The 24244-nt window shown below is 38.1% G+C and overlaps 2 protein-coding genes across 2 annotated transcripts; one reads left to right on the plus strand and one right to left on the minus strand.

The window, feature by feature from the left end:
- Window positions 1–134: 134 nt before the first annotated feature.
- On the minus strand, window positions 135–6429 carry il1fma (interleukin-1 family member A). Its single transcript, XM_042488026.1, has 7 exons — window positions 6345–6429; window positions 6090–6208; window positions 5782–5878; window positions 4022–4397; window positions 2354–2479; window positions 2105–2238; window positions 135–693 (listed from the first exon to the last, which is right to left on the minus strand). The coding sequence occupies exons 1-7, from the start codon at window positions 6354–6356 to the stop codon at window positions 478–480; spliced, it is 1080 nt and encodes a 359-aa protein (XP_042343960.1). The 5' UTR covers window positions 6357–6429; the 3' UTR covers window positions 135–477.
- Window positions 6430–7982: 1553 nt separating this feature from the next.
- On the plus strand, window positions 7983–16123 carry zgc:113276 (uncharacterized protein LOC553748 homolog). The gene is given in 11 exon segments (XM_042487512.1): window positions 7983–8057; window positions 9506–9722; window positions 10983–11176; window positions 11289–11504; window positions 13227–13286; window positions 13344–13581; window positions 14072–14205; window positions 14298–14537; window positions 15201–15362; window positions 15785–15874; window positions 15953–16123. Coding segments are annotated over 10 exon segments (1722 nt in total). The 5' UTR covers window positions 7983–8057.
- The last annotated feature ends 8121 nt before the right edge of the window (window positions 16124–24244 follow it).

The following is a 24244-nucleotide window of genomic DNA, read 5'->3' on the forward strand; positions in this document are numbered from 1 at the left end:
TTTTGTTCACTGTCCTCAGACAGTTAAATATTTTATGAAAATGTAATTGTTTATTGTAAACAATATTCTATTTTTATTGAACCTGTTTAAATTTGAAATAATTGTTCATTAAATAAAATAACTGTCACGCCACCTTTATTTTGAATGTATTTTTTAATTGAAAGTCACATCCCTATGACACAAAATATCAATAGCTGTAAAAAGAAATTTAAAAAAAAGCAATAAGCTTAAAAGGTCACTTGAAACGACAAAACTGATTACAAAACATTCTCTTAATTATCTGGCTGTATGATACATATCTACGCACTTCTGCAATAGCAGAATTAACTTAGTTGGGTTTCAGGTGGCAACAAAACAAATGAGCTCCTCTTGTGTTTTTCTTTTGTTTAATATCAAGTCACAAATAAAATCCACTCGTGAATTTTAAATGGTGAACTTGACTGAGAACTAAGGACATGTCTGAAGAAAGTGACTCTCTTACGTCTGAATGATAAAGAGGAACGCTTCATCTCCCGCCCCTCCCTCCAGGCCCGCCATTTTCACTGAATGGGCGTTGTCTATTTGGATAAACCAGCCACCGTGCAGCGCTGACTCAAACTTCTGCTGCTGCTGCGACCCCTTCATGAAAAAGACAAAGGAGAGGGTGCTCTCGTCGCTCTTGGAGATCTTCTTCAGCCGCTGCTTCTCACATGTCTACAACAACAAACGTGGACATCCATCAGTGAGAGCACAGGTGGTTCAACAGCTCAGCAGTGAGACGATTACATCGCTTGCAAGTGTCACAATCATAATCATCAACTTGTTAATCTGTATTTTCTGAAACATGCATCCATTAAGCAGCACTTCACGATTACTGTCCTTTAACGGTGGTGAGGATGGACATCGGTCATTTAGTGGTGCACAACTCATTTGGTAGTGTCGCATGAAATTTGTACAGACAGAAATGGTTTCCAGATCATGTGTCCTACTGACTTTTTTGATTACCTGACTTTTCTCTATCATCAGGTCAAAAATTTTCATTTGTCTGGTAGCTACCTTGGTTTATGACCAACTGCCTGCAAAACTAATGCCTGATGACAATTTTCTGTAGGCAAATGCAAAAGTCAGTGTCACCCTGGTTCCATCAACAAAAGCCCATGGGATTATTCCATTTGATTTTGGGTTATTGCAAAAAATAAGATCTGTGGCACACAAACTTTTTTGTCTTTCTTTTCAGCAAGATACTCTTCAAAGACAAACACCACTTATGATTTTCAAAGCCTAAATGCCAATCAAGAGGTTTAAAAAGCTTCTGTAAGACTATAAATGTGCTGCACCAAGATTTCATTGTTGCCACCACAGCGAGGCTGTGAAGCCATGTTCGGCGCAGTGTGGCATGATGATGTTCTGTATACTCATTTAGCCACTTGTTAGAAATCACCTTTTTTTAAAGGACACATAAAAGCATCAGAGTTCACTGGTGGTGTATTTACTGATCTTATCTTGTAAAACAAAACTTGAAAATCTCTTCAGCTTGTGTTTACCACAGACCTTATTTCAGGCCTCTAACCAAAAACTCATTGAAAAAAACTTACTGACTTTAAGACGAGAGAACCAGAAGTGCTAAAACGCTAATTAATATCCGGGTTTTAAGACCCCGGGGGCTCTCAGCATCTATTTATATAAGCGACAATAAGTAGTCTCAGGTCATTTCCAATCATAAACTTTGGATTTTGAGATCCTAATTTGTGAGAACAAATGGACTGCCTTGATAGAGATACACTGGTGTATGAAAGTCAAAAAGTGCAGAACATTAGATGGGATGAGGGCTGTTTTTCAGACATTTTGTGACCTTGCAAAAATGCATACAGAAGGGGAAAATAATCTATTTCCAGTTTGTTGCCTTCCAGTGAATGAAACTCTCATCTGACAGCAACAACTTCCCTCTTTTTTTCCTCTGCTGCTGTCTTTCAACAAAGTCAGTAGGATTCATCCTCCGGGGGACCATAAAATAGTTCACGTGTCAAAAAAGCCAAAAGTGTCACGCTTAAGCAAAAATTCAGGTCAATGCACCTTAAATCTAACTCTGTGTTCATGAACTCACTCACTCAGTGACAGTTATTACCTCCACACGTAGAAACACCCTTTCGCCTTCTTTGCAGCACCTGAGGAAGCAGTTGGACCTGCTGAAGTTCAGGACCACTGGCATTCCTCTGAAAGAGGTTCCAGTTGACTTGTAGTAGTAGATGGTGATCTCCTCTGAACACAAACCAAACCAAAGGAATTTCATATTTGAAAAGTGAAATTAAAAACTCATCTACTATTTCTGCAAATTATTGCGGTGATTAGCAGGTTGCTGGTCTGGATAACAAACCTGGGTTTTCTGAAGCAAAGAGGTTGCTCTGCGAACAGAGACCTCTGAGGTAACGGTGAGAGACGACATGTTCAACTGGAGTATGAAACGACTTCAGCTGTCTGAAACTGTCTCCTCCTCTTGGAACTGAAAGCGACACAGTAAACAGTCAAACAATGGACATGCGGATTTGAAACCACACTCCCCCTTTGCAAAAATAAAATAAAAAATAGGACAAGGGTGATAAATCCCTCATTTATATTTTATCTGTATGTAAATAGCTCTAACCAATAGAAGTAAGTTGTAGTGCATATTAGTGATCTATAACGCTGAGCTCTGATCAGATTTAAAAACATAAAGGATTTCAGGACTTCTGGCTGTTTTCTTGACCTGTTTAAGACATGTATTGCAAAAAGGTCAACTGTTCACGAAATAAAAAAGAGGGTACCTAAATACATTTACTTGATTCCACTTTTACTTAAAGGGACAGATGACCCACAATTCAAAAGTACCCTGGTGTTTTTCACAGTCCGCTAAAACTCTACCCAGACAGAGACCATCGTTATTTAAAATCTGACATTTAATATTAAAAGATAAGAACTTAGGAAGAAGAAAACGGAATCACATTAGCAAACGATGCAGGCAAGGTAAAAGTTATCGAAGACCAGTGGTGAAAAATGTATACACTCTTATTACTCAAAAGGACAGTTCATCCCAAAATCAAAAACAGTCATTTTTCCTCTCACCTGTTGCGCTCTTGCTCAGTCCAAATTGTTTTAGTGTGAGTTGCAGAGTGTTGGAGTTCCCGGCCATTGAGATGTCTGCCCTCTCTCCAATATAATGGTACTAGATATCACTTGGCTTGTGGTGCTCAAAATACAAAAAAATAAATACATTTGAAGAATTCAACACCAATGTCTCTTTTCAGAAATCATGACCAGGTTACTTGAAATAATCTATAGTAATGTATCCACTCATGGATGAGAGGCTCGTGACAGTGGGATATGTAAATCTTAATGTCGTCCTCCTCGGCCAAGCTACAGTATAAAGGTGGTTTTCTCCGCAGTGCAAGGTGAGCTAGCAGTAGATGCACACTTCCTTATGTGCTGTAATTGGGTTGGTGGGCGTAGTTTTGTAAAAAGAAAATAGTTCCCACATGAAACTACTCACAAGATTGGGGGAGTAACCAGGTCACGAGAAAGGAAAGAGACATTGCTGTCGAGTTTTTCAAATGAATTTTTTTTGGGCGCTTTAAGCACAACAAGCTGAGGGTCCATTACACTGGAGAGAAGGTAGACATCTCTACGGTAAATATCTCCAACACTTGGCAACTCACACCAAAACAATCCAGATTGATGAACAGAACTACATAAGAGGAATAATGTGTTTTTGATTTTGGGGTGAATACTTCTTTCATCACTCATCTTTGATATCTGTTACCTCGTCTGCCTTGTTTTTTCTTATGTCTCAGTTTTCTTCTTCTTTGGTTCTTGTGATCTAATATTTTCTTAACGTCAGATATTGACTTATGATCGTCTCTGTCCTGACAGAGTTTGGTGGACTGTGTAAACATTAGTGACAACAATGCAAATAAGTAAAGGACCTTTCTGTAACTGAAAAGTTTAATATGTCTGTTTTTATAAATATATTAGAATATCAAGAGAAGATAGGAGGATAAAACTTACTCACCCAGCACCACCTCGCTGGATTCGGACACCACCACAACGTCATTCAAAGTACATCCTGTCCCATGACATCCCTGACAGGGGCTCCCAGGGTCGCAGCCCCTCCCTCTCACCACAGAGATGCTGGTCTTCTTCATGGAAATGACGAGCAGATTTCCCCTCTCCCCGTTCTCCGTGTTTTCAGATGGGCAAACATCCTCCATTATACCATTCTCCTCTGCTTCTCCCTCCTGCCCGACTCCATTGTCCTGCAGGTCCTCCTCCCTCCTCATCTCCATTCTGAAACTGAGTATTTTGGATTCCTTGGTGAAGGGCTGCAAAGTGTCCTCAGCTGGGAAGGTCTGCTCGGTGTGCTTCATCTTGCTGGCCTTGTGCACAGTCTGAAGACCAGAAGAAGGGGGGCAGAAGTGGGTGTGGGGTCAGACGGTGCATTGAGCTTCTTTGTCTCTTTATTACACGTGTGTGTGTTTATGTTATTGACTGTGTGAGAAATCCACCTTAAAACACCTACATACACAATTACTGTCAAACTTAATACTGAAATGTAGTGAAATTTCATGTTGACCTATTTCCTGGGCGATACAATGTAATTATATGGATTTTTTAAATTATCTGAAGTGGAGCTGTTTGGGCTACTTTATTTCAGTGTACGACCTACAATAGATGTCAGTCGGCACTCTTCCAGTTTGGAGAAGCAGCAAGAGTGCCGACACGGATGCTTTTGTCTTGTGGTGTTAGTGTTATTATATTTGTCTGTTTATTTATCTGACGATTGCTGTACGGCACACAATGGATCTCTGAAAGGATAAATAAATATCTATCTACAGATGCTAAGCTATGCACGGCTGTGGATAGGGCGAAAAAATAGTTTAGCCATGTAAAAGGAGTCCCATCAAAAAAAAAAGAGTTCAAGTATACCCTCTTTTGAGAGTATTTTCACCACTTCACATTTCTGTCAGGAAGCCCTTCTCTTATGGGGAAGCCATTTACAGCTCTAGTTCCCCATCTCTGCTTTCGTCAAAGCCACCACACTCCAGGTTGAAAAACTGGAATTTTAGGTATTTTGGGTGAATCAGAACTAACTATCTTAAATACTGAAGTCTCACAATAGCACAAACAAACTAACTGACTGAGGCAGCAGTAAACCAGCAGCTCCTGTGTTCAGCAATTTTAAATCACTGTTTTTCTCAATGGACTCTGGTTTTGAAGAGAAAAATATAAAAGCATCAGCTCTCTTGTAGGAAATCACTATTTTCCAGCAAGATAAAGTGCTGAAAATGTTCTATAGCATACACTTAAGGTGGGTTTTTTTTGTTTTTTTTCATTGCTGACCCCTCCACATAAGTTGACTGCTTAGCCTCCGAGTCGGTACTCCTGCCTGCTTCTTCAAACTGGGGGCGTCCTGACTGACATCTACTGTATGTAGTACGCTAACTATGGATAAGAACCTCATACAGCCCAACTCCGAACTATCACTTTAATATAAAGACAGTGTTATCAATCCAATTTTTAGTCAAATTTAAACATCAACATTTAATGTCATGTCACAAAGTGACCAAAGTTTGCCCAAAGTTTTAAAAACAAGATTAAAAACAAAACACGCACAATTACTATTTAAGACTCAACATAAAATATATTGTTCATACATATATAGTCGTTTTTATTTATTTCTCTCCCAATAGAAGAAACTCTCGTGCAGCATTACGTCCTGAAAAAGAAACTCTAGCTTTAAGGTGTTAAGTGTTCCACAACCTGTGAACTCACCAGCATTGGATTATCTTTAGCCAAAAATCGTGCAAACTCCTCAGGTGTGACATTCTGCAGGTCCATGCCGTTTACCTGCATCAGTTTGTCTCCTCTCCTGAGGGAATCAAAACAGAGTAAGGCATAAGCTTTTTACAGGATTGTACTTGGTTACATTCCACAAATGTTTGAGTTTATTCTTGAAATAATATGACACAATGAATGGAGTTTGGTGAGAAAATGGACACCTTTTATACAAGCAGTGAAAAAAATGTTTTTGTTACATTAGTAAAACAAATTGTCTGTTAAACAGTGTGTCTGATTCTTACCTGACAAACATCTTTTCTCCGCTCACTTTATTATACTTGAGCACATTTTGCACTTCATACTGGTGCCTCCCTTCATGGATCTGGTGGCTGATCAGCACTCCTCCCTTAACCCGAGAATCCTGATGTTTAGGAATGAATGACGAAATTTAAAACCAGTCAATAATTACACAACTATATTATGAAAAAATATTTCATCTCAGTGTATATAGTGGTGTTCAATAAAAAGATAAAAGGTTAAGAGATTGTGTCACTCACCTTTAGGTCCATGGTGCTGACAGTTTCCACTGATGATTATGTCAAAGAGTGACTCCAGTGCCAGCGACGCTCTTTTAAAGTGTGTTTGTGCTTCTGCTTTGCCCGAACAGAAAGGGAAGTGCAACCGAGAGGCCACTGAGTTGGTCATGAATGTGGAACTGATGTCAGAAAAGGAAGTTAATGAAGATTAGTAAATCCTCAATTAAACATGGGACACAGTGTATGATTTTTGTGAGAAAAGAGAACTTGGGAGGAGAAAGAGGAGAGTTACTGTTGATGTAGATACTAGTTTTTTTCTACACGAGAACAATCAGCAAAGGTCTTATTTTACTCTCAAATACGCCATCCTGAACTGTGCTACATAAAACAGTAAGCATGTCATATAAAACAGCTTTTATGCTTTTACTGGATGTTCATTTCCCTTATTATAATGAATAGCCTACCAATAACTTGACACCTGCTGTAGTTACTGTCAAAAATTAACATAAAGACACAAAATGCTGAAGAGCGAGAGGAGGAAATGAAAACGATGACACGGGAACTACTGGAAGAATATGAGTTCCTCTGTGATAATATATAACTCTGCAGTTGATAGTAAACAACAGAAATTTTTCACAATGTGCGGTAAGTATTCAACCAGAAACAGAACTGATAATTTACTGTTAACCACAAACTGTAATGGTCAGTTTGGCTTCACATTATGTCAGTGTGGTATTTTATTAACCCTTTAAAATCTGAGCATTTGGCCTGGTATTGGTGGAAAGAAGGCAATGTGCAACTTAACAGAAAATTATTCAAAATGAGTAAGAAATTAATCATACGAAATGACTTGAAAATTGAAAAAAAAAAAAAAAGCCAAACGATTAAAAAATAATTTTTAAAAACAATATAGAATTTTAGTCATTATAAAGTGATTTTATGGAGATTTTCCGTTTAAAAAAAAACCTCATAATTTTCTGTCTCTCTCTATATCCCATCTAACTAATTTTAAACAAATTTTCAGGTCACTTTCTTGCCACATTTTCATATTTCCTCCAGTTTGCTGAAATCACTTGCCAAGTTAATAATTGCTTTTTTTCCTCATGTTTTGGAAAGAAATCAAACTAATTTGCTCACTGATGCCCATACAGGTTTCAGATGGTAAGGTAACGTAAATATAGCGAAGTGGAAAAGTTGCAAACCAGTTTGATCACTTAAATGATGAAAATAATCCACGGGCCTCTGTTTTTCCTTTAATACCTTTTCCTTGATATATGTAGGTGTATTACAAATCTTACGTCTCCCAAGATGGACACAGAAATCAATTTCTTTTACTAATTTTTATTCAAACTCTTTTCCTTGCTGGCCTTTGAAAAAAAAAATTTCAATGTCAATGAGACTTTTACCTGGTTAAGAAAAAAGAAAAGATGTTTCAGAGGTCTGTGTGCATGACTCCACAGACATCTGCTAGTGAAACTTCTTAACTGTTTGTATACTGAGGCAAGTTGTGTTACTAAATTTATACAAGCACACACACACAAACAGACACACACACTCAAGCTATTTCCAGCTTTCCCAGTTGAGCCAGTGAAGTCCAGCTAAATCTGTTGACGCTGAGGTGGATTGAGTTACATGAGAAGCACACGCCACTGTCGCAAAATTTCAAGTCTACCACCGTCCACTGAAGCACGTTTCCACCGTCTCTGGAGCTGGTACAAGTTGATAATTAACCAGGTACGGTCATGCACTGAACATACACTCTATATTCATGAGATTCAGCATGATGTGCGTTTGATTACTAAGAAAAGTTTCATCACTGTAGCAGCTGAAGTTGTTGAATAAAGTTAATTTCTGCAGTAGTCACTTGTTTAATTCTCGTGTGAACTTTAAATGACGCACAGTTCAAAGTCTAGCAGGCCCATTGATGCACAATTATAGCTGATCAGATGACGGTTGATGCTGAATCAATAGTTTTGAGTTCTAGGAACTCAAATAGTACAAAAACATTTAGCCATGTGTATATTTTATAGAAGCTAGAATGGCTTTTATCATCTGAGGCACATGAGGCTAAAAGCTGTCTTCTAATGCTCTTTGCTCAGCGTGAATAAGAAAACAATAATTGGTTTTTACTTCTTCTCACTCTTTTTTAAATATGTAAACCAACTCATCATGTGTTTGACCATTCGTTATGCTTCATGCTTTCATTGTCTCTAAATATTACTTTTTTGTGCATCTGCTTGTTTTTTATAATCTTCTCTCCATTTTCTTTTACATGGTCAAATTAATTTAATTAAATCAAATCAAATTAAATATGTAAAACAGAAATATCTGACTAAGTTATGCATTTTATTTATTATTGTGGTGTTCCCTTTGGTAATTCTGTAAATATCTAATGTGTTTGCATCTGAGATTAAAACTGATGTAAACGGCAGTTAAGCGAGGGCAACAGAGAATTCACATTCTTCATAAACTAGAGTCCTTTTCAGTCAGTCCGGTCATCCTCTGCTGTTTTTTAAGTCTTTCATTGAGAGCGTCCTGTGTTTTTCATTTATCTGCTTGTTTCACAGCCTCACATTGAAAGACTAAAACAGCCTAAACAGCATTGTAAAATTCTGCTCTAAGATTACAGTAGTGACACAAAGGGACTTGACCACTTTATGCAATCAACAAATCCTTCATCTGGACGTATTCTTCGTAGGTGAATTTTCACTGTTGCCAACAGGGCGTCGTTACATTTACCTGCTTGTAAGGCTAACAGCGATTCAAAATCTTTTTTTTTCCTCTGCAATTTGTCTTTTAAATTGTTTCTATTTATTTTATTGATGATCAAACTTAACTTTATTTCACTGAAGTCTTTGGCATATTTTTATATTACTAATCTATTCATGTGTCCACATGATACTGTATGTGAACACAGCCAGCTATTCAAACAAATTCCTCCAGGCCAGATTAATTAAGCTCTCAGAATCTGAAATGAGAACTAAATGCATGTAAACTGATCTACAAAAGTAAATCGCCACTGAGTGAAAGTGGCGTTACAATTTAAGGAACCTTTTCTGGTTACAAAACAGGCTTTGAAAGTAGCCTTTTTTCTAACTAAATGTGGTGCAATACTATCCTTTATCTATTGTTGCTGTGCGTGTGTGTGTGTGTGTGCGTGTGTGTGTGTGTGTGTGTTTCAGATGGTGATACTCGATGTGTTAATAATCGGGGGTGGCCCTCATGCCTTGACCCTTGCTAGCTTGCTGTCCAACGCTGACCCTGATCCAACCGCTGACCCCAGACATAACTCACGCCTCCCCTCTTCCTCCTCGGATGCTCCGAGGCTTCAGCCAAACCCAGAAACACCCAAAAACAACAAACGCTGCAGTGGCAAGAAGAAGAGGAAAGCGACAGCTGGTACTGTGTGCTTGACTTTACTCACTAAATCTTGAGTATAAGTTATTATCATATGTCACGTCCTACATGTAAAACATTAATTAGATCCGCTTGCTTAGTTTTTTTTCAGAGAATTTGCTGCTCTTTTCTGTCATATCACAGTAAACTAAATATTTTGAGGTTTTGGATTGTTGTTTGGACAAAACTTGTAATTTGTAAGGATGTTAACTTAGGCTCTGGGTGATTTTGATAAATATTTATTTCCTTGTGACATTTTTTTAATTAGTCAACTTTTTAACAAAAAATAAATTTAAAAAAATGTTTGCAGCCCTAATTGCAAATAATTCTTGAACAAATAGTCATTCATAGTCTTGACTAAGTAAGTTATAATTTAATTAATAATTTAGTCACAAAAGTATGACTTTATACATCGTTCTCATTAGCTGGACTTTGTTTATAACAGTTTTAAGTCAGTAAGGAGCTGTGAGGACCAAAGTGATGGTAAAATGCTATACTTATCACCGTCACTTTTTACTCAGACGCCCAGTCATAGTGGAGGGACCGGAAAAGTACCACAAAGACCAACCGTCATACAGTATCTTACATGTACAAAAGGTGAAAAACCACAATGGAGGCAAAATATTCTGATAAAGGTATACTACATACATTAATTTGTTTCCTGTCATGAACCCATAGACTTTGAAGCGCTCCCAGCCAGACGTTTCCTGAGAAGCTCCTGCTGTTTCCAAAAAACACTTTGGTAGACTCAGAGCTTAAGTCAATTATCTTAATGTATCTTGTCTCATATCTTGATGTTTGTCTCTTTTGTTTAGTTTCTCATCATTCTGACTTAAAATGCACTCAGATCATCATTTTGACTTATTAAGTCACAATATAAAGTATAAACTAGTCATTATGAAGTGACTTAATCTTGAATTGAGTCATCATTTTAACTTCATATCAAATGCCTCTGGTGTATTTGGCCTAGATGTTGTCTGGCTGACCGGCCTTATAATTGATTTTCGCACCAGGAATGACTTTAGCATTATCTTGATAATTGCCATTTAGTTTCACTTCTTTCATTCAATAAATCTGAACAGAGGTCTGGAACCAGGAACTAAGCTACCCTACAAATAAAATACCAAATAAACAAATGCTCCTTTGTCACTGTTACTACTTCTGCATTTTGATGAGCATGTGATGTCTTACAAACAGACTTTTTCTTCCTTTTTTGCCTCTTTTGTGGCGTCACAGTTCATTTCTTATGTGGTTCTGGTTCAGTCACTGCAGGCCTGACGCTGGAGGAGCGACTAGCAAAGTCAGCGATATCAGAGAGGGTCGAATGCCCCCCAATGAGTCTTCGAGTGGTAGATTCCTACGGAGAGTGGACGGCTCTGTGGGAGAGCCAGTTCACAGCTCTGAACATCCCCCATCTACGCTCACACACACTGGTGCACACAGACCCTCTCAATAAGGTATAAACATACATTAATAAAGTGTGGACTACATCTTATTCTGAAGGAGAGGCGAGCAAAGTGCTTTTATATTTTTGTGAATAAGCATGTGTGTATATGTTTTCTTTGTCAGAAAGCGCTACAGGAGTTTGTTTTAAAGTCTGATCGTTCAGCGGAGCTTCACAGTCTTCCAGATCAGGTTTTTATTCTGGACGATAACGCTTATTTCAACGACATGAGGCTTGGAAGGAAGGAGAGGAAACGTCTCAATATCAACTCAACGCTCAAGAAGAGTTTATCCTTCAGTCTGCCAGGAACCAAACTAAGTGTGGATTTCTTTAAAGATCAGGTTGGACATGTGGCATTTGTGTGTGTGTGTGTGTGTGTGTGTGTGTGTGTGCGTGCGTGCGTGCGTGCGTGTGTGATTGTGTAGATGTGTATTACTCATGTTGTCGGGATGTAAATCTGTTAACACTGTTATTTTGTAGGGACTCACCTTCCTGTTAGGGACAAAATGCAAGCCGGCAACATAAATCATTTAAATTTTAGGGTGAAGATTTGAGTCAAACTTAGGTTTGGGTTTAGGTTAAGGTTAGAGATAAGTTTGATGTTAGTCGATGTAATGTCCTCTGAAGTGGAAAAAAAAAATAGCAAAGCTGAATCTAAATAACTTTTGTTGTGGCTTTAATTTTGCTTAATGCTTGTTTGGAGTTATATCTTCATTAACTCACAGCATTGCGTTAATTCCAAAATGACATGACGATGAAACTTTTAAAAAGGAAAAAACTTCATATTTGTGACTTATTTGTAAAGATGAGTATTAGGGCTGGGTAATGGCACTCAAGACCTGCAAGGTATCAACCGAAATAACCCACTACCACTTAGTATAAATCTCTCCAGTACAACAATACTTGCCTTCGATCCTTTCTGCACCGGGGTGTTGAACTCGGACCGTCCTGACTCCCTGTTGGATTAACAAACTGTTGCTGCTGTCTTAAGAGCAGCTCTGGCCCTGTCGTCAGCAAAAAAGTCTGCCCTGTTAGCACAACCTACGCAGCAGCAACAGCTACCATCCGCCACCGTGCCATGGAAAAGTCCGAACCAACTCACAGCAGCACGGGGCTTTCATATTAGAGAAATCCAAGTACCCCACACACCAAAATCAAACTTTTTGGACAACAACTAATGTGTCAAATAATCATTAACTAATGGTGTTCATGTTAATTAAGGTGTTAATTCATAAATTATTTAATAGTATATAAACAGTCTATTAACAGAAACAACAATAACAAATTCAGGTTAATTAACATTGGATGGAGTTATAACCACTGACTAACAGTTAACTAATGTGTCAAGTGACCACTTGTTAATAGTCGTCATTTAAATTTACAAGGTAACTCATACATTACCCAACAGTTTATTAAAAGTCAACTGATGTGCAAAGTAGTCATTTATTAGCATTGTGAATGTTAATTGAGGTTTAATTCTATATACTAGTTAATACTTTATTTAAATGAACAACATTATTAAGGATACATTGATAAATATTAAATGATGTAGTAATAACTATTAACTAATCATTAACTGATGTGTCAAGTATTCATTTACTGGGGGTATTCATGGTAATTCATGTGTTATTTCATACAGTAGTTAATTGTTTATTGACATTAACAATAATAAAGACGCATTTAATGGTATCAAATGTTGAAGAAAAAAACCTGTTATTACCTAACCAGTAATAGATTTTAAAATGTATGAATTAACACCTTAATTAACATGAACACATTGGTTAATGATTACTTGATACGCTAGTTAAGTGTTCGTTACATTTACTGATGCTAATTAATGTACACTTATTGTAAAGCGTTACCAATGTGATTAAATGTTTTTTTTTATCATTCTGATAGGTGGAGTAGGCCATTCTGTCAAATAAAATATCTACTAGAATAGCCCACAACCTGCATAAATGTAGTTAAATGGGGAGTAGGTCATTCTGATAGGTGGACTAGGTTATTTTGTCAGGAACCTAAACCTGAGCATGTTTCTTAAGTTGTTGAATCTGACCCCGCAGGTGGAGAGATACAACTTGGACAAAGTGCTGCTGAAGGGAACAGTGGAGCGCATCACTCCTGTGATTGAGGACGAGGAACAGATGAAAGAGGAGACTGACTGGATAAAAGAGGGTGAGGCCATGAGAGAGGCTGACAAAAAGAGAGTAAAATATTTTCAAGTCAAACTTCAAGAAGGCCTCATCCTAAAAGCCCGCCAGGTTGTTATGGCGACAGGTCCAACCCGTGCCCAGATGGCAAACATCCCGTCATGGGTGAAAAGCATTGGAGAGAGCTACCCAGAGGAGCGCTTGCAACACACAGTGCATCTCATGCACCACCTGCAAAGTGCTCGGCAAAAACTTAAAGACGCAGATTGTCAAAGACAGAAAGAGACTCAAGGTAAGTTTGATTTCTTCTGAAGATTTTTCAACATCACAAGAAGCTTTGGAGGAAAACAGTGCTGTAGCAAGTATTTGTAGTAATTTGTATAAAAATTAAATGTTTAATGTTTTCTTTTACCAGAATATTTAGTGTCACTTTGCTTTCACTTGAGGTCTTCATGCTTCTGCAGACTTCAGTGGCTATTTTAACCCCCTCCTCACTGCAACACGTGTGGAGTGGTAGAATACCACCAATGTAGCTGTTTGTTTTCATTCAGCCACAGTGGTTTCTTGCAAACGCCATTAAAGGCCATTTGAAGAGGAGGAGGAAGCGGATTTTTTTGAGACATTTTGTCTCGTAATACTGTCTGGATGTAGGAACAGTTTCAGCAAATATGACAAAAAGTTATTTTATAAAAGTGAACAACTTCAGCTTTAAGCAAAAGATCTAAACACTTCTTCCACCGCTGCCTTTCTGTGTCTAGAACTGTGTGTAGTGTGTGAGGCAGGGCAGAGAGTTTTGGTAGTTGGTGGAGGTCTGACCAGCGCTCATGTCGTCTCAATTGCCCTGCAGCAAGGCGCCAGCCATGTGACATGGGTCATGAGGAAGCACCTTCAGGTCTAGTGACAGTGTGAAACTGCATGAAGACCAACCATAACTGTAGATATATATTCCTGTCTGCCTCAAACACCTGATTGTTTCTCCTGCAGTTAAAGCAGTTTGATGTGGGCGACGTGGAGAGCTTGGTGGGCCGTTACTCCCATGTGGAGCACGGCATCAAGATGGATGGCCAAGCCTACTTGCGGCAGTTCTATAATGAACGGAGTCTTCACAAACGGCTGGCTATGATTCGCCAGGCAAGGAAAGGAGGGGCTGTCACCCCAGAGGCCTACAGCCACCTACAGCCATCCATCCTGAGTGGACAGGTGGATGTGAAGACGTACTGTCAGGTATTCGTGCATCTAGGCTCAAGAAAAGACCCCTAAAAGTGCTTTCGTTTTTGAGATACCAGAGGTAGAGCAACGCTCAAAAATGGTTTTTATATTCTTTTAGGTGTGTGACATATGAAATTGATTCTTGTATTAAAAAAATAATCAGCATTGGCAGAACTGACAGAAAAACAGATAGAACGCTTTAAACAAGCCACTGCTGTTGGCTGTATTGTATGCAATTTCCACTAAAAATCACAATATAAAACGTGTGTTTTCTAACATTACCAACTTAAGAAGATAAAAAGTACTCATCCATCTTTTAAGGACTTACGTCTCCAGTCTGATCTTGAGTGCACAGCTGGAATATAAGTTCACGTTTGTTTTGAAAAAAATCACAGAGATGGAGAACTCCAGTGCTACGCGATGGGATACAATATTAAATATTAATTTGGAGTGACATCGCAGTCTAAATTTTATGTCTTAATCTTTTTTTTTAACTTCATTTACCCTGTTGTTTATTTTTATTCTGTTTTATATATTTTGTTTTATAGACTTTTAATGATCATTTTGTTTGTTTGTTTTCTTTTTAAAAACGGAACTATTTTGTTGTTGTAGTTTTCTAGTCTTGCAGAATGTATTTCTATGAAAGGTTACATATAAATAAAGTTGAGTTTCATGCAGGTGAGTGAAGCCAGCTGGTGCTACAGGAGCCAGGCCTGGCGTCTCTCCCTCAGCACTGGGGACCACTGGACCGGAGACATGATCTGGCTTGCCACCGGCTGCAAACTCGACGTCACACAGGACCCGTTGCTTTCTGAGGTGATGAAAGAATTCCCCATTCAGGTGAGCTGAACATCCAAATATTTTCTATAGGCTACATTTGTATGTATAAAATAGAGGCATATCCACAGTTAGTGATTCTGAATATTTCTGCTACCAGAAGGTTGAAATGTTCTTTCATGTGTTGAGATAATTCTCATTTTTAACTTTTAAAATTAAGTTAATAAAAAATTAAGTTAAAAACCTATTGCATTGTCACAAAGCTGAAAACATGGCTGTTTTTCTGACACTATGAAAACGTCTTAGATACATGGTCTCATAGGACAGGGGGTCCAACTGAGAAGTTTTGGTTGGTTTCAAAAAAGTTTTAAAAATTCTTATGGGGTAAAGATGCAGATATAATAGCAGTGTATTTAGATTAAATTTTTGCAATGTAACCTGATCAAGCAGTACTAACAGATTCATAAATGTGTCCCTCCATGAAGGTGTTAGACGGCTGGCCGTGCATATCAGAGAGCTTACAGTGGGCAGAACACTGCCCGCTCTACCTGATGGGGCAGTACACTGCTTTACGGGTACGTCTTCCTCTTTTTTCTAGTGTTTTCATATTTAACAAGATCCAAACAACAAAATGTTATTTCCTCCACACACAGGTTGGACCTCATGCAGTAAACCTGGCCGGCGGACAGGCTGCCAGCGCACGCATCGCCAAAGACATTATGCGCCGTCAACAAAAGGACAACACAGAGGCTTCTGAACTGAGTGCGGAGAAATCTAAAACTGAAGAATATATTCAACAGATGCAAGGCCTGTTGTGGCTCTAACTTTGCAATTTAGGCTGAAAGAACTTTATGTCTGAGCAGTTTTCTGTTATTGGTTATCCTGGTCAAACAGGACTTACAGTATATTGGCCCTTTGTGGCCTTGATTAAATGGATTGCTCATAAATATTGTAAATCTAAATTCTTTGTGAACTAAAACAATAAATTTATATCAAATAAACAAATATTTATCTTTAATATATTCATCTCTTAAGGCCCAATCAGTAATCTTTAAACATGTAAGCGATAATGCCCAAGGGGCTGAGGAGGAAAGTTGAAAAGCTGCCTCTGCAGATGCCATTTATCCTGTAAACATGCACGTTACGTACTGGTGGTTAATATTTCTTTTCCACAAAATAAGACTTTCTGTCACAGGAGCAGAAGCACTTTATCCCTGAGACAAGAGGCAGAAAGTCAATTCACTTGTATTGACAAAACAGTATTATTACGCAAAAAGTTTCAAAACTGGTTTATTATTTAACACTGTGTAATACAGATTATGCTTGCATTTCTCTTTAATGTTTTTTTTTTAAGTACCAGCTTAAATCCTAGTTTATGTAGTGTTTCTGTCTTAATTTAGGCGCTATCCAACCTATATGTCAGAGATATATCAGATATATGTCAGATCAAAAGCTTTTTTTATAAATGGATTCATGCAGACGCAGGCAGCATCCAGGACAGAGATGGTGTAAAAACATTTTAAAGAAATGTGTGAAGTGAAGTCAGGGAAAGTTCTGAAAAACCAACAGCAGCAAAGCTAAGGTCAGCTGATCTGCTCAGCTGACACGCTGGCTACTGATCACTGGCAACAGATGTGACTTAGCAGAGAAAGAAAGAAAGAAAGAAAGAAAGAATATTTTGAAACTGGGGAAACCCCCCTGACTGCATAACCTTTCTGGTTATTTCGTCATATCATGTTACTTTGCAATATTTGATCTGGGAATTTTCTTCTAATGTGTTTCTCCTCCTCAGTTCAATTAGGGTCATTTTTGTGTGATTTTCTTTAGAAAACAGACTACTTTTCTATATACTAACAAGAAAAACACCAATCTGACTATTGCGACTATGGAAGTACCCCATACAACCCCACTTCAACAGATCTGAGCTAACCCTCTAACATCTCAAAACCATACTGTATTAAAGTAGCAAAACTGCTGAAACCAAAGAACTAAACAGATCCGACAGACAGAAGGAAAGACTGGACCAAAAGACGTTTTTCTGATGGTTGAAGTTCCTAAAATGTTCACTAGATGGCAACAGCAAGACAGTGTCCGGAGAGCTACAACACCACTTTGCCCTCCACAAATGTGGATTTCTATTTTAAAAAAAATAATACAGAAGTACAGATATATCAGAGATATGATTCCTACTGGTACCATTAAGTTTGCATAAGCTCAAGTTGAGCAAAGGAAACCTTCCAGTTAAAAAAATGAACAACTTAAAAATTACCCTATTTTGAAAGAGAGGAACTGCCCCGGCTTTTGATGAGTTTTCGTCAAACCATCCTTCATTGTTGTTTTCTTACTATGTATATTAAATCAAGTACTGTGCTTAAATACAGTGTTGAGATAGCACACTCGTACTTTACTTGAGTATTTCCATTTTCTGTCAGTTTCTACTCAACTACATTTCAGAGGAAAATATATTACCTTTTATTCCACTGCATTTATTAGTAGTAAAGTAGTAAAGCAATGAACAAAAATCTGCAGAAACTGCAGAAAAAAAGTGATCCAGTACAAAGCCGAGGACGATGTCCAGCGTGACAAGGTGTCTGATAAGAACGGACTGAAGTCGTATGCTTTCAACATCAAGTCAGCTGTGGAGGATGAACAGCTTGCTGGCAAGATCAGTGAGGACGACAAGCAATACCTATAATCCAATCACACAATATACTTTGCACATTATTTTGAAAAGCCTTTCTACATAATCAGAACTTTTCGGGTTTTTTTGTTTTACTCTTGGTAGCTTACAGTAAATATATTTTGATGCCAATACTTATGAACTATTACTGTAATTTTTAATACATGACTTTTTCTTTGAACAGAGTATGTCTAAGTATAATATGTGAATATGTGAGTACCTCTTCAAACAGTGAGGTGAAATACACCTGAAATTTGATCAGCGCAAGCCTCTTGTACATACATACATTTAAAGTTAAGATCTAATTTACACGTTTTTTCTCTTCTCACATGATGATGGTCCTCTTCTGAAATCTTTGGAGTTTATTTTTATTGTCACACTTAAATAAAGTAGACATTGCCTCTGTGTTTAATTATATATTTAAAACCTTCTCAGTGCCACACATTTGTATCGTCATACACCGTAACCCTGTGACATATCAGGAGGGTATAAATTTATTAAATATTACACACCGCCCAAACCTACCAGACACATGTAACTTGTTTGTATCAAGAATGATCAACTGATCTCTCCCACAAACTCCACTCTGCTGAAGGGTAATGTGGCAGGTTATAGCTTTGGAGAAAAACTTAAAAATCCCAGATATTGTCCTTAGATTGCCAGACATTTCAACAAGTATATTTGAGTTGGCAAACGTAGCTTAAATCTCCCAGCGCGGGCGGACAGGACTAAGCTGCACTCCCAGCATGCCTTTCAGCAGGTGTGTTTGCTCACACTCGCATGACTTTTGAAATCGCACAGCTGTGGAGACAGATCACAGGCCACTCACCGCAGGGGCCCGAGCTTTCCTCCCTTACACAGATGTTCACCTTTGAACCTATGACCCATCACTCAGCACTTCTCTTCCTGTCCAGTCTGACCACTGGGGCGGAGAAACGAGCGTACATGTGCTTTTAGTGTCCGCACAGCAATCGTTTATAAGCTCATGCCTGAGTTAATGAAACCTGGAACATCAGGTTTCAATTAATCCAAAAAGCTTCATAGCTATATAATAAAGCTGTTGAAATTATGATTAAAAAGGATAAAATAAAGAAATCCCCAGCTTTGCCTTTCAGCTCCTTCTTCAACACGATGGTTCGGCGAAATGTCTGCATCACTGCTGACAGCGCACCACACTACCTATCCATCTCATCTTCCACTTTATCATCACTCCCCAGGGTGTTGCTCCCCAAAATACTTAATCTCTTCCACTTGCGGCACTGACTTATGCCCAGAAGGAGCAATCTACCATTTTTCAGCAAAGACCCACAACCTCAGACTTGGATATACTGACTCACATACCGACCACTTCACAGTCGGTTGCAAATCACCCCAATGTGAGCTGGAGGTCTCAGTCTAATGAAGCCAACAGAACCACATCATCTGCAAAGAGCAGAGATGCAATTCTGAAAAAGAAAGGGACAATAGAAACACACTCCAGGAAAGAAAGGTTTTGTTATCAGTGTAGATAGTCTAAGAGATAGATGAGTTTGATTTTTTAGTTGAGGTGTAATGTATTTGCATAAATTATTCACATCTGGTGTAAAAAAGTCCTTTAGATGAAAAGATTAATAATACTCCAAAGCTCTGATTGGGTCTCCCCAAAAACATCAGGCTGACCCTGTATGACTCCGCTCAATATTTTTCTCAATATAAAAACTTTTTATAAAAAAGCTATCTCAGATAGGATCTCAGATCCCCAAACTGGCAGTGACTTCAGCCCCGTTATCAATAATATTAAATTTTCTGTAGTTTCATGTTAAAGAGCTGATTCTTAAGAAAGCCTGGCAACAAAAGATTGAACTTGATGGCAAATGCCCTTATTTTGACAACCACAATGCATCTAACATTATGCAAAGACGTAAGGCATAGAAGCCAAACAAAGCAGTATTAAAGGAGATGGGGATCCAGTACCTGATGCCCTATACGAAGATGCGGGTATATTGGGACTCCGGCCTGCGGATCCACGAGAGCGCGGACGAGGCAGCCCTGGATCTGAATAGATGCAGAATCAAGGTAACAGTAACAACGAGGACGAGCATCGTGACCGCAGCAGAGAAACGACTGAATGAGCTACTGCCATGTAAACGCATCAGCGCGACAGACACCGCAGCCCAGCGTGCGAGGGAGAGGCTTACGGAGGTCAGACGGAGCTCACAGTGCTGAAGACTGAGAAGAAAGTGTGGCCCAGACAATAAACACATTTTAATTGAGTAAGTACCTGGGTATTGAGGCCGTTCTGGAATAAGTCATCACATGAGACCAAGTTATTATTTCAATTATCAGATCTGCTTCTGTTAGCCAAGCTCAAATATTATTTCATAACCTCAATTTAGTTTTATGGCTTTCTGATTATTAGTTACGTGACACAAATTGAAGAATATGTCTCTGAACAGGTTCAATGATGAAGAAGACAGTTGTGTTTGTCTTGTATCATCTTTTTGTTGATACTACCATTACTCTGACTTTGATTTTATTGTATTGTGGCTACTTAAACACATGCCAACTCTGGGCCACACACTCTGAAAGACTTATGACCTGACTGAATAAGTTTAGTTAAACTGACAGAGGGAGTAGTCTGTATGTACTGAATGTTGGACTTCTAGTATATGTGGAATACCAATTTGCAGGTATTTTCAAAACTACTATGGGGGGCCCTCGTGACATCGAGGCTTTCTACCCTCCTCCCACCAACAATCTAAGGGATGGGAAAATACATCCTCTTCTTTTCAAGTCACTAAGTTCTGTGTTCGACTGACGTTCCATAGTTCATGCATTTTTTTATGTTTGGGGTTTGGATTGCAAAATGGCACCACAAATAGAGATGATGGAGAAAAGATTAGTTGTTGAATGTGAACGGGCTGAATAACCCTGTTAAGCAAAGAAAAATAATGTCTAAATTAAGGAAGGATAAAGCACAGATTATATGTGGGATGCTCTTAAAGCAGTTATGAGAGGGAAACTTATTACCAAATCTGCATCTATGCAAAAAGCTAAAGATGAAGCTTATAAGAGGGCTTTTTGAGATTGAACAACAGCATAAGAGTACACAAAACCCCTCATTACTACCAAAAATTAAAGAAATTAGGGACAGTATAGATAAATTATTAACCACAGAGATAGAAAAGAAAACACAATTTTTGAAACAATCCTACTGTGGGGTGGGGCCTAGAGCAACCAGATTATTATCAAGAAATTTTCAAAAACAACAGACTGAAATGACAATCCATAACATGAGAGACACCGTCACAGATCAGATGACCCGAAGAGACTGAAACTATTTTCAGGAATTACTATAGAAATTTGTCTAGGCAAGAACCATCTGCTGATATTGAGCAAATAAGGGCTTTTCTAGAGACACTGGATTTACCAGCAATTGGGAAAGACCAGAATGACCTACTGACCTCAACCATAACAAGAGCAGAGACAGAGAAAGCAATAAGTAGATTAAAAACAAATAAGTCAGCAGGTAGCGATGGTCTACCTTCTGAGTGGTACAAAAAAATTTAGTGAACCACTTATTCCACTACTTGAGCCCTCATTTAATTACACACATGAACACGGTGAACTCCCACCGTCATGGAAGGAAGCTGTAATATCAATGATTTAAGGGAAAGAACAGTGAGACCTGCTCCGGCTTCAGACCCATATCAGTACTAAACATAGACTACAAGCTGTACACCTCAATTATCGCAAAAAGATATGAACTCTTTATGAATGACATCATAGATGAAGACCAGACAAGCTTTATCAAGGGACGCCAAATCCAAAATAACATAAGGAGAACACTACAATTAAGTGAAAATGTTAAACACAAACATATCACTGCAGCCTTAATAAGCTGTGATGCTGAAAAGGCTTTGGACAGTGTAAATTTGGCATTTCTGTATCAGGTACTACAGTGCTACTTGGGTTAAACAACAAGGCCATTCAATGTATTAAAACACTTTACCAGAAAGCAACTGCCAGGATAAAAATAAATGGCAGTCTGACTGATAGTATAATATTAGAGATATCTACCAGACAGGGATGTTGCCTTTCGCTGACCTTATTCACAATATTTATAGAGCCCCTGGTGCAAGCCATCAGGCAGAATAAAGAACTCAAGGGAATAAAGGTTTGAGATGAAGAGCAGATCATCTGGCTTTTTGCCGATGACGTAATCTGCTACTTAGAGAACCTTGACACATGTCTTCTGGTATTAACTACTCAGCTTGAAAAGTTTGGCTTCTACTCTGGTTATAAATTGAATTTAACTAAACACAAATTTAAACAATAAACTACCAACCATCTAAAACGATACAACAAAAATATAATTTAAATTTAGCACTTAAAAAAGACATAACTCTGGGTAACATTAACAAAAGAAACAGATAAATTATATAAATCTAATTATATCAAAGTAGATCAGGAGATTAGGAGAGATATTGAGAGGTTTTAGCTCACGAATAGACATTACCAAGACTCCTCTACTTATTTCAGTCACAACCTACTGATATCCCTGAAAATCAATTTGAGTCTTTGGAAAAATAATTTCAAGGTTCATATGGAAGGGTCTAAGGCCTAGAATCAAATGTGAAATATTACAGATTGGTAAAGGTGGAGGAGGTATGGCAGTCCCAGACCTCCAGATATATTTCCAGGCAGCACAAATTAGACCAATAGTCCACTGGTGTACTGGGGATTAAGAAGCAAAGTGGAAAATTTAGAGCAATATGTGCAAGGAAGCGAAATACACAGCTTCATAGGAGGCAGGAACGATGCAGAGGATATAATTCAGCAGGCAGTCACTAGGTTCACATTAAAATTGTGGTTTAATTTAACACGCAAATGTAAACTAGAGAATGAACTCAAGCTACTTGAATGGATAGCCTATGATAAATATTTTACCCCAGCTACTCTGATCTAAGGTTCAAAAAATGGATTTCACATGGTATAACGGCACTATGCACTGTAATAAAAGACGGGAATGTTACGCGTTACCAGGAGATGAAACAAAACTATACTTGAAGCAACCAGGATCACTTCAGAGATTTGCAACTGAGGGACTATTTTGTTCGAGAAATAAAGAACAATGTAAATTTGGATGAAAATGGGATTATTAGAAGTATTATTGGAGTTTACAATTCAAAGAAATATAGGATAATATCTACATTATATAAATACCTATTAGAGAGACGAGGAAATACAACGCTGAATGTAAAACTGAAGTGGGAAAAAGAACTGGGTGTGAATATTACAAAAGAAGAATGGTTGCATATTTGGAAAACACAACAGTCAACAACATCCTCACGTATTTGGAGAGAGCTCTCTTGGAAAAACGTAATCAGATTTTTTATTACATCCAAGATTAAAAGCAAATATTGGTCTATAACACAGACATGTTGGAGAGGATGTGGGGCAGTAAATGTTGATCATAGTCATGTATTTTGGCTCTGTCCTGAAATTGTCAAGTTTTGGATAAAAGTTCAAAGGCCCATTAACCAAATCCTGGGCTAAATAATACCAAGAACATGTGTCTACGCACAAATACTGGAAACGGGGATAAAGCCTAGACAAAATCTCTTTTTACTCCTTGTTTTTGTACAAATTAGAAAATTAAATACAACATGTTGATGGGTGAGTTAGCTGTTTACCCCAGTTACCAGTCTGCATGTTATGCTAAACTAACCTAAGAAGCTGCTGACTGTAGCTTCATATTTACCGAACAGACATGAGACTGGTATCTATCTTCTCATCCAACTCTGCAAGGAAGCAAATGCGTGTATTTCCAAAAATGTCAAGGTATTTAAATTTGCCACTAATAAAATAGATAAATAGGCTTTGGAAATCTATACATAAATATTTTCTCTTCTTACAGATATTAGATGCACACTATTTTACAGTATAATTTTTATCTTAATCCTGTGATAGTATATAAGGTAGATATTAAGCCAAGTCATTATGATGAAACAGAAGCATTCAGGCCACATGTTATTAACATGAATAAAATTACAAGAAGAGTGCAAGACTTAAAGCCTATTGGCATACAAATCCCCACAAATTCATTACATATGCATTAGACTGTTGTGCACTCACACTAATTGGGTATCATGCCCTGTGGGTTGTTTCCTGTGTATTAAAAGTAGTAAATTATACACACACACACAGACTGCTGACTCAGCTTCAATCTGCAGCAGAGGTTCAGTCAGTTCAGCTGACTGAACCTCTGCTGCAGACCGCATTT

Source organism: Plectropomus leopardus, chromosome 1, assembly GCF_008729295.1.
Source record: "Plectropomus leopardus isolate mb chromosome 1, YSFRI_Pleo_2.0, whole genome shotgun sequence".
NCBI classification, from domain to species: Eukaryota; Metazoa; Chordata; class Actinopteri; order Perciformes; family Serranidae; genus Plectropomus; species Plectropomus leopardus.

Excerpts from the sequence above, each read along its gene's own strand:
- il1fma (XM_042488026.1), bottom strand. Across the intron at positions 4,398-5,781 it reads CTAAAGATAATCCAATGCTG|ACTGTGCACAAGGCCAGCAA; the intron begins GTGAGTTCACAG and ends TCTGGTCTTCAG. Across the intron at positions 2,239-2,353 it reads CTTTGCTTCAGAAAACCCAG|AGGAGATCACCATCTACTAC; the intron begins GTTTGTTATCCA and ends GTTTGTGTTCAG.